The sequence below is a fragment of the Blastomyces gilchristii genome (assembly GCF_000003855.2).
Source record: "Blastomyces gilchristii SLH14081 genomic scaffold supercont1.3, whole genome shotgun sequence".
Classification (NCBI taxonomy): Eukaryota; Fungi; Ascomycota; class Eurotiomycetes; order Onygenales; family Ajellomycetaceae; genus Blastomyces; species Blastomyces gilchristii.
This window is the reverse complement of record NW_003101680.1, coordinates 6,274,900-6,284,907: the sequence shown is the minus strand read 5'-3', so window position 1 is coordinate 6,284,907 and position 10,008 is coordinate 6,274,900. Positions and strand designations below refer to the sequence as shown.

Here is a 10,008-nt window from a genome sequence, read left to right as displayed (position 1 = left end):
AATATAATTTCGGGATTACCTCAAAATGGGGAGAAAACAAACAAAAATTCAAAGCTGTACAATAAAGGTAGACGGAGCTGGTATATTTAAGAAAAAAGAAACGGAAAACTGGATAAAATTAAAGGGGTAATATCAATGACCAAAATGTAATCAACAAAACGCACTAAAACGTAAAAACAGTATATATGCCTTACTAACTTCCAAATTCTACACATTTTCACTCGAGATCCTCCTTTTTAGTCTCCGCTTCCTCTCTTCCCTTGCCAAGCGCTTCGACTTCCGGTGCTCCCGCAGGGTCATCAGATGATCCTTAGCCGGGTGCCAAAAGGCGTAAATGGAAATCACGCTTACTATGGAAAATCCGGCCGTGCCGCAGACGTACCAGAAGTACCGTTCCGAACGGGCAGTGTCTGAGATACCTTGTAGGTTCATGCCGAAGTAGGAGGTGCAAAAGGAGAGCGGGAGGAATATTACCGTCACTGCGGTGAAGAGCATGATCGCACGCTGCTGGCTGTCACGAACGATGGTGAGTTCATTTTGTTCGATGGTGCGGAGATGGAGGAGCTGCATGAGAATGGAGGTAAGTATATGAGTTGCCGGATGGACTGGTTCTTGTTTGGACGGAATGCTTTGAGCGACTGGGTTTTTTTTTTTTTTTTTTTTTTTTTTTTTTTTTTTTTTTTTGGGTGTGTGTGTGTGGGGGGGGGGGAGCCCCCTCAGGGGTATTATAATCAGAAGATGGGGCCAGCCTACATCATCCATGGAATTTTTAATTTCGTGGGCAATATTCTCAATATCATCACGCTGTTGTCGGATTTTGCCCAAAGCCCAGTCCACCCTATGCATGCAAGACTCGCCGCCAGGGTTGTGTGGTATGTCATTGTTGCGATCCTCTTCATCATGTGTTCGAACATCTTCCTTCAACCGCGTGAACAGGCTCTGCCTCGACTCTAGCATCTTGCTGATGAACCTGATTTCCTCCATGCACTGCAGAAAAGTCCTTGTCAACCGAACGGTCTCGTCGCGCCTCCACGGTTCATAGGTACGTAGTTTCTGATAGATTCTTGTTAGTATGGCCGAATCCTAGAATGAGGAGCTAGATTCTCGGCTACAAACAAGATCACGAAGAATATCCTGGTATGCTTCCACTATAGAAATCTGATTATGGCCCAGAGTGTCATTGTGTGGGCATGCGCCGATTTCGGTTGCGAGGTGGACGACAAGCCATTCAGCAGTGGGTTTTTCCCAAGTGCTCGTTCCTGTTGATGCAAACTCCTTTAGGGTTTGACCCACGGCCGAAGCCCCTGGGTTTCGCAAGATGTCGTCAGGAGATTGTCGGAGATACTCTTGAAGTCGAGCATCGAGATAATTAATGCCTTTCGCAGCAGACAGGGTCAAGAGAAAACCTGCATAAAATTATCAGCTTGAGTACACCGTCTCGTCTTGGTTACGACAGGGTGGATATTAGAGCGAACCATCATTCCTATGGAAAAACCGAAACTCATTTCGAACGAGTTGGGCATCAAGAAACGCTGGGTGACTGGAGAGAACTCGAAAATCATAGCTGTTGATGACTGGCTTGATTCGTCCCAAGGGCCCGCTTGCGCAGATCGGGAGACCATCAGAGATTTGCCAAGGTATATCGGACGCAACTAACTCCCAGAAAGTGAGCTCCGTGTTGAGATGATCTGCTCGCCACTCTAGATCAGCTCGCAGCTTCGCATTTCTATCACCTCGGTGACACTCCCAGTCCAGTGGCTCAGGTCCAACCGATGTTTCGGTGGTCTGGGGAGATAAACCATCTCCTTTATAATCAGGCGCAGAAGTAGACAAATGCTCTAGCCTTGAGAGCAAGCAGTAAGTGTCTCGCAGATCTTCGACCTCTTCACGATGCCGAAAATTTAAATTGTCGAGCTCAACATACGCAAAGCCAACATGGCCAGCGTTGTTAAATGGGCGAGGGTGCTCATTGCTCGCGTGTCGAAACAAGTCCTCAATAGACTAAATCGAAATTTGGAATCAGCACTCGTTCCAGCCCAACAGGCTAGAGCCGTGGAGCATTTAACCCACAGAGTGATAAATTCCTCTACCAACTGGGACATGTCTATTTCATTATTAATCAGTGTATGATCATTACAGAGCCCGGCATGATAAGTTTCTCTTACATCCACCGAACTTGAACGCCGTGAGGCTTGTCTTGCCACTCTTGAGAAGAGTCAGCATGTCTGCTTTTGTCAATACAAAATGGGAGTATATATCGGAGGATCATGGAAGAAGCAATTGTAGGGGGAAACTAGCATACGGGATTCAATATCTCCAAGAGGGACCCCTTTAACTTCCGCGTGGTCGGGATAGAAATCGCAAACCTGAGCCTCGAGTAATGCCCTGGGAGGGAATTGATACCGAGCCAGGTCGTGAAGATCATGGTCGGAAGGTAAATGTGTATAACCATTGAAAATGGTGGAGAAAAGAAGGTTCTTCATGCCGTTACTATTCCGCTCCTCGTATAGCCTTCGCATGGCAGCAAGCGTTGCAGCATGTCGTTTAGCTCGTGCTTTTGGTACGATCTCGGCTGCGGCAGCCTGGGCTGCCCTGTCCCTGTCAAAGCGATGGAGCATAGCATCTGTTGTCACTGTGACCTTTTCTTCATCACCACTGTGCAAAATAGTGTTAGCAAAATTGCCATTCTCAGCCCGCTGGTCGAAGTTCAGAGGCAACAGACGGTGTTCTTTCATGGACCATGACGGTGTCAGTCATTGTATCCGTGATCTCAACCACATCCACGCGAGACATCTTGCGAGTGTTTTCATCCGTTACAGGCTGGAGTGTGATTTAAGGGGGAAGATACATAAAGCGTCAACTTGTCAACGCATTGAATATTTTATATGCGGGCCTAGGAGGCTCTGCGGCCTGTCAGAGCCGATGTTCTCCATGTTTGACAACCCACCCTGGTTCCTTCATGCCCTCACAGCCCCCAAGGGTCAGCATGGATCAGAAGATCGAGACTCGCTGGTAATAATAATAATAATAATAGTGGTTGGTTGGTAGGCAAAGAATGGTAGTTGCCATGACGGTTGGTTGGGTAAAACGGCAGCAGCTGGCGTTGAAATTGCAACTAGCTTGTTTAAATAACTAGTTAAGTTACTTCAAGCTAATGCTTGAGCTAGTTAGTGTTCGCGGGGGTCCGAAAGGCTGGAATAGCACCATTGGGCCAATGCAATGCAATAATGCAATGGCCTGTCGAGCGAAGAGCTAGTTATTTAATGATCAGAAAGCCACCAGCTAACTAGCTGTTCCGTTGCTTTTGTGCCCAACACAACCCAACCACTCCACTCACTGGGAGGAACGCGGCCTTGACATGTGAGAGCCGCTGATCAAGACGAGAGTGTGAGATGGATGGATGGGCAATAATAATAATAATAATGAAGACCCAGCCAGAGGTCCACTGGACTTCATTTACTCTGTAGGCTTGAAATCCAAGGGCAGATGCGGGCTGAACATGAGCGCGCACAAGCCTATGATTTAGGTAAGGATAAGTTACCAATACCATACCATGTTGTTTTGTTCAAGTGTGTCTGCGAACAAATGCCTCAGGCGGTGGGCGCTAAATATTTAACTGGAGCAGGGAGTTGGTTGCAACGGAGCGCTTGGAGAGTGACAAAGAAACCCCTCCTAGGATAGTTATTTATTTAATGGACAATCCTTGTTAGATCGCTTCGTTTGGATTTCTTTCTTACTGCGATAGTTAAATATTTCTGCCATACACTCACCTTCTGGAAAAAAAAAGCAGCACAGCGCAACAAACTGCTAATATAATTAATTAATCATGGCTGGCCATCATCCACCGCTAGCGCTTCTCCTGCTTCCCCCGCCTCCGCAACCTCTGTCCGCCGCTGCACTCAGCGCCGCCTATCGCCCTCCACTTCGCGCCGCATTGCAAAGACTCCAGCGCCTGTCGGTCCGCTATTCAGCGCAAGTCTCGTGCGACATTGCCCTTCCATACCCAGGCTATACCCTAGGACAAGCCCAACACACATTCTCTGGATGCGAAGAGAAACTCCTTCACGACGTTCAGGACCTCCTGTTGAACACATATACTCTCATCTACTCAATATGTAACGAGCAAAAACAGAAAGCGGAGTCCTCCGTAAATACGCCCTCGCCAGGCACACCCAATTTCAAGAATGTGGATGCTCGCATTATTCTTCTAGGCTACGACCAAGGTTTTAGCTACGACACTCTCGTCCGCCCTGCTCGTGCCATTCCATCATGCATTGTCGACTTATCTATACTCGCGCTTTCTGATAGAAACTGGTCTCACCTATACGTGACGGAGGGAGAGCCTGGGGAGCGGCTCTACCGTCAGTTTAGGGCGTTGGTGAATGGTAACCTCTCGGCCCGGGTAGGTGGAACGTGGGAGATGGAGCGGGTACCTGGCGGGATGAGTTTTAATATGCGGCAACAATCGCAAGCATTACCAGGCGCGGCAGCGCCAGTGACAGATGGAAGTATCACGGCCACCAAGATACCGGGGCACCGAGTACTGGTAATTGGTAGGGAAGAGAGGAGCGACCAGGAAGCAAATTTCCTACTTGCAGATTTAAGTCAAAAGCTCCAGTTAACCATCGCACTATTGCTCGCCGAGTTCAACAGCTCCGCCATTCAACCGGAGAACCAGAACCTAGATGATGACAGCGGCCCCGCTCCCCCACCTTCAAACCGTGCAGCTCCCGAGGTGACCGGATTTTTTCAATCGATCGTTGACTGGCGCATTGCAGGCGATCGATTCTCAAAAACTCAACCAGCCAGCAGCAGACTTCGTTTCTACAGAAACACCAATGGCTCAATTGCAGTCAGCCCTTGGGAGTTGATTTATGTCACCGAACCTCGAAAACAACTGAAACAAATAATTTATGGCAACAAGGAAGATGGTGTTGCTCATATGGAATATACGGTAGTCTTGGATGAATCGCAGAAGGATTCCCTGGCAAATCTCATTCAGCCATGGAATGATATATGCCGGTTGGTGGTTTGCAAATCTCTTGTGCCACCCTCATCTCAGTATGAGCCTCACGAGGACGACCTACTCTATCAGAACTAAATTTATACTTTGGTGCATCCTATCTATCTAATGTACTTTGCTAAATGCTTCTTATTCTCCTGGTTAACTTTCTGCTTTCCATCCAGGTATTTATTTCTCCGTGTAAACACGACTCTTACGACTAAACGATCGAATTCTTCTACCTAACAATGGTTTTGTTTGGAAAAGCCGGTTCTACATCCATTGATATTTTCACTTAGCCCGCGCACTCATATATCTGTATTCCTGTCAATTTGGGCTCATTTTGTCACATATCCTGCGGCCATACATCGCCCAAAACGTTCCATTCTATCTCATAGTGGGCAAACCACTAAATTGATATGACCAATGCGATCCTACTTTTTGGACAACCCACCTTTCTATAGCTGTCACCTCGTAATGTTAAATGTATGCAGAACAAGCGGACTTCATATCGGCTTGGCATAACAATAGAGGGTTCTAAACACAGGTAATCTAAGCACAGGTTCTCACAAGATATTATATATATATATTTAAAAAAAAAAATGGATGTCATGATATCGTCGTATCCAAAAGCCCCTATCTAAGCCTATCTATCCGTCGCATCGTCATTAACATTCATGTACTCGCGGTGTGGAGAGTAGAAGTTGGAAATTCATGATATTCCGCAGGGAATATAAATGCCCGCCGATATGAATATGTCAACGATGAACTCTCTCCATACGTAAATCATCGTATGGGACACAGAGTCCCAGAGCTTTCACCATTAGTTTCTGATGCTTGATCAAGGATAGCCCATACGAAAAGCTAGCATTACTCCAGCCGAATCTATAGTCGCGAAAGGTGTCAGTCAGCAATGATATAAGACCGAAAACCCTTAAAAAAAAAAAAAAAAAAAAAAAAAAAAAAAAAAATGAAATGAATAAAAAATAAGAAATATAAAGAAAAAGAAAAAGAAGAAACAAGCCTGGCAAAGCTTACCCCTCAATATTCGCGTATTTAAAATCCAACCCCTGATTCCCGTACTCCGCATCGACCTGGCTGGGGTTATCCAGTTGAGTCACATCATACTTCTCCACGATCGCTCCGTGGTAATTCACCGCGACCCTAACCATAAGTTGCAGCCAACGGTATACGAGCCTTTCCATTTCATGCAAGTAACCGTATCGCTTCAGCCCATCCCAGGCAAGCATCTGATGTGGCGCCCATCCAAAGGGGAAATCCCATTGCTTCGGGGGACGGTGAGGCATGCTGACTGGGCCCCGGGACTGCTCCGTGCTGGTGCTGAGGCCGCCGACACATTCGAATTTTGGTAGTGCTCTTGCAAGGAGGGATTCGGCTTGTTCGCGGCTGGCGATGCCGCACCAGAGCGGATATAGGGTTGTCACGTATTCATAGGTGGTGCGCTTATGGGTTCTTGTGTTGTAATCAAAGTACATTCCCTGTTCAGGGTCCCAGAGGTATTTGTTTGCACGCTCCTGGCGCTGATTGGCACGCTGGAGCCAGGACGCTGATGTTTCGACATGGTCATCCCCCATGTCTGTCGTGCGCCATTCGGCTGGTATGGGGAGCTTGTCGTTGAAAACCGTCTTGATGGCCCAAGTTATATCGGTTTCGTACTTGTATAGAAGGCAATTCAGGTCCACAGTGGCAAGGTCTGCACAGCCTTGGTCGAACCGATAGCTGCTTATGAATTAGCATTGTTGCGGGAGCAAATAAACTAGGTCGATCCCTAAAGTCAAAGTAGCAGACTTACGACGTGTCATGTCCCGATTCCCGCACTCCCCTATCATGCATGAAATATTCATCTAGTTCAGGTTCATTTACATTCCCAGAGTTATACTGGTTAATAAACTCGGGAATTGTACAAGTGTACTTTTCTGCGTAGCTGTAGAGAACCGCGTCGAAATGACCTTCTTCGACTTCCAAGGGGATACCCTTACCAGGCGGCTTAAACCGCGAGAGTCCAGTTGTCGGATCATATCGCGGTTCCGACATCCAAACGGTGAAGTACTCTTTGATTGCTGCCAGAATCCCGGATCGCAAAACTTCAGCTGCCTCTTCCTTGTTGTTCATGCCTTGGAAAGTTCGCACGGCGAGATCCGAGAGAAACGGCGGTTGCGACCTGCAGAGATAATATGACCGATTTGCATTCGGAATCTTGCCATAATGTTTCACTTGGAATATGAAATTATTAAGAATGTCCCTCACAAGATCAATCCTTCCGATTTCCAGGAGACCAAGACAGGCAAAATAGCTATCCCAATAGTAGCATTCATTGAATCGACCACCAGGTACAATAAACTGCAGTCCCCGCAATTTATCTGGGTTCGAATAATCCATTTCGAGCGCGAGCAAACCAGGTCGATCTCGAAGGCCATGAACGAATTCAGCGGTAACCTCACCCTGGGGGAGGTACTGCACCTCCAGTTTTAATTCGGGTTTGTTCTTTGAAACTTGGCAGTAATAATCGTACAGTCGCCCCTCGCCATATGGAACAAAAATCCGTGGGCGCGGGTTCTCGTTCCAGTCCTTGGGGTCCGGCGCAGCAGCCTCGATCATAGACTCGTCTAGCCGTCTAGTCAAGTTGTTCCAGTACTCGTCCTTAATTTTTCGGTTGATACGGCTAACCGGGTCTTCGGAGACATCGCTGAAGTGGATCAGCTTTGATGCATGCTTCCCCTTCGTCAAATGTAGTTCCTCGAGTAGATTTGCAAGCAGATATGTGCCTCGGATTTCCCGCGTCCGACCGCCGTCAGAGAGCAAGGTTCCCAACGAAATCACCTAAGATTGACCTTCAACAAAAAATTTCATTTCCTTAAAGATATGTGCCAGGTATATAGTCATCTCTCCTACCTTTGGCCCATTATCAAGGATGGTAATCTGCAAATTCTTGTCCGTATCTTCTTGGTCAAGCAGGCTCTTCATAGCATCATCAATCCACACCTTGAAAACGGGAGGCAGCGAACCTTCATCTATGGTATCAGTTAGATTATGCTGCAGAGGAAAGGAGTACGGTGACAACAGCAAACTAAATACCGTGGCTTCCTCGACGTGTTCGCGGCACCAGGATTTTCTTTGGGAGTGCTGGCTGCTCGGAGTATTAGCCACTACAGTTCTAAAAGAAAAGAAAATAAAGATCAAAGACTAAGGCATGATATCTATTAAGGGTATTTAGAACCATAACTTTGAACTCTCAATGGACAAAATGAGTCCCGTCGATCTGTCTTTGAATATCTCGAGGGATCGAAAAAAAGCCCCTCTACCCCTCCTTTTCCTTTTCCCCAACGCCGCCGCGCCGGAAGTGTTGTTACTTACAATGGATGAGGACTTTCTCAGTTCGTGGACTGCATGGCTGAAACCACGGGGAACAATCAACGGCGTGCCCTCATTCATTTTGCTTGATTCAATAGCTCTGGTTCGGCTTACGGAACAAGCTTTCGGCCACTCCAACCGAGCGAAACTCTTGGGTGTGGAGATTCACGACGAAGAAAAATAAAATAAATAAAACTGAAAAAGAAACATGCAACAAGGAATGGGTGATGTTAGTTTCTCAGGAATGGGTGAAATAATATCACATAAATCTAGCAGTTTGAGGGCAGAATAACTGTCAATGCTGGGGCTGTGCGCCGCGGGGTATTTCGTATGAAGGATTTCCTAGCGCGGCAAGTCACTACAGACAAAGGGCCCAAACTTCGTCCTCCAGGCATGAATGAAGCATTGCAGTTTGTGAGGGTTTCAGCCTGTGCTTCTTCGAAATTACCATGACCATTTCTTGCTCACAACTTAAATACCGTTAAATTCGACGTTAACTATATATTATTAACAAAGGCGGCTCATGCTGCTCTCTGCACTTGCCTTTTTGCGGGCGGAACCTCTGTTGGGCTCTGGATCTTGTCCGTGAAAAGCGCACAATAAATGGCGCGGGAATTAGGGCAAGCAGCTGAACTCTCGATTCCAGGAGCCGGCCAATCTCCTCGCATGTAATTTTGACCCGCCCAAGCTATTGGTAATTGAGAAACTATGCACGGGGTCGATTTGATGGTCGAATCAAACGAAAGGTGTGCTTGACGGAAAGCGAATCTGCTAAAGCCAACGTTTTGAATTAAGAGATGTTATATTGCTCCCCGAAGGCACCTAGTCAAAAGCTGACTGGAACTTGTTTTGTATTAACGGCGCACAATTCAGGAAGCCTTCCGCTTCAGAGGATGACCTTTTTGAGCGTAACTGCCATCTCGATAATGTCTGCTTTACGTGCTGTCGACGCAGCTCATATAGGTGTCCCAAGTGTGCAGGGCAGCACACGAACCTTTCGTGTGAATCAAGCGGTTTTGGCCGAAGATTTTTTCTTTCTTTTTTACCTTTATCTCTTCGTACAAAGCATGAAGCGCAATCACTCAGGCGAAGCCCTCCCTATGGATGTAGCGTTAGCAAATTTGCAATAATCGTGAAGATGAAATTAATTCAAGGAGGCTTGTGTGTCCATATGTAGAGGGGGTATGCGTGAAAACTGGGGTTAGACCCAAAGATCTCTCCATAGCCGCGCCAGGCTGCAGAGATGGTTAGATAACTTTACAATCGGCCTAACTAGCCCCCCAGCTAGCCCCTTCAGCATCCAGGAGGAGTGGTATGGTATAGAAGGGTAAGGAACCATAGGAGACGGAGGTGTACTGGATCAGTCCTACTTCGTATCTATCACGACATTAGCAACCAGTCAAACCGAGACTCATGTTGTAAATCATAAAATCTCGAGATTGAAACACCTTAAACCCGAAACAAGCTGTACTGGATGAGAAATCGCAGAAGCTGTCCTGATGCCGCTAGGGGAAATCTCAGGGGCCTTAATGAACCTCCAGCCTTGTTACAACCAGGTAAGAATCGTGCTAAAGTCCGCAAGTTCATGTTGACATAACCATACAGAGTAGTTAGTGGTGGAGGAACTAGCTATT

General features: G+C 46.9%; 3 protein-coding genes across 9 annotated transcripts; 1 reads left to right on the top strand and 2 right to left on the bottom strand.

Moving 5' to 3' along the window:
• Nucleotides 1-207: 207 nt before the first annotated feature.
• BDBG_02616 (uncharacterized protein) lies at nucleotides 208-2,971 on the bottom strand (the record flags this gene model as incomplete). The annotated part of the gene is made up of 8 exons (XM_031720870.1): nucleotides 2,948-2,971; nucleotides 2,303-2,655; nucleotides 2,166-2,205; nucleotides 2,071-2,104; nucleotides 1,476-2,001; nucleotides 1,117-1,406; nucleotides 754-1,053; nucleotides 208-564 (listed from the first exon to the last, which is right to left on the bottom strand). Exons 1-8 carry the CDS (start codon nucleotides 2,959-2,961, stop codon nucleotides 208-210), a joined length of 1,914 nt encoding a protein of 637 aa, XP_031577206.1. The 5' UTR covers nucleotides 2,962-2,971.
• A 596-nt stretch (nucleotides 2,972-3,567) lies between these two features.
• Nucleotides 3,568-5,605, top strand: BDBG_02615. Of its 2 annotated transcripts, XM_031720869.1 has the most exons (2): nucleotides 3,605-5,113; nucleotides 5,188-5,605. In XM_031720869.1, the coding sequence occupies exon 1, from the start codon at nucleotides 3,827-3,829 to the stop codon at nucleotides 5,099-5,101; it is 1,275 nt and encodes a 424-aa protein (XP_031577205.1). In that variant the 5' UTR covers nucleotides 3,605-3,826; the 3' UTR covers nucleotides 5,102-5,113; nucleotides 5,188-5,605. The 2 variants fall into 2 exon arrangements, with proteins under 2 accessions (XP_002627944.1, XP_031577205.1); XM_002627898.2 differs by having other exon boundaries at nucleotides 3,568-5,605.
• On the bottom strand, nucleotides 5,581-9,980 carry BDBG_02614 (alpha,alpha-trehalase; the record flags this gene model as incomplete). 6 transcript variants are annotated; one of them, XM_031720864.1, is made up of 8 exons in its annotated part: nucleotides 9,823-9,980; nucleotides 8,918-9,751; nucleotides 8,378-8,844; nucleotides 8,099-8,150; nucleotides 7,916-8,034; nucleotides 6,816-7,843; nucleotides 6,041-6,742; nucleotides 5,606-5,887 (listed from the first exon to the last, which is right to left on the bottom strand). In XM_031720864.1, the coding sequence occupies exons 3-8, from the start codon at nucleotides 8,453-8,455 to the stop codon at nucleotides 5,761-5,763; spliced, it is 2,106 nt and encodes a 701-aa protein (XP_031577200.1). In that variant the 5' UTR covers nucleotides 8,456-8,844; nucleotides 8,918-9,751; nucleotides 9,823-9,980. The 6 variants fall into 6 exon arrangements, with proteins under 6 accessions (XP_031577199.1, XP_031577201.1, XP_031577200.1 ...); XM_031720863.1 differs by having other exon boundaries at nucleotides 5,581-5,887; nucleotides 8,378-9,751; nucleotides 9,823-9,973; XM_031720865.1 differs by having other exon boundaries at nucleotides 5,595-5,887; nucleotides 8,099-9,751; nucleotides 9,823-9,962.
• Nucleotides 9,981-10,008: the final 28 nt, after the last annotated feature.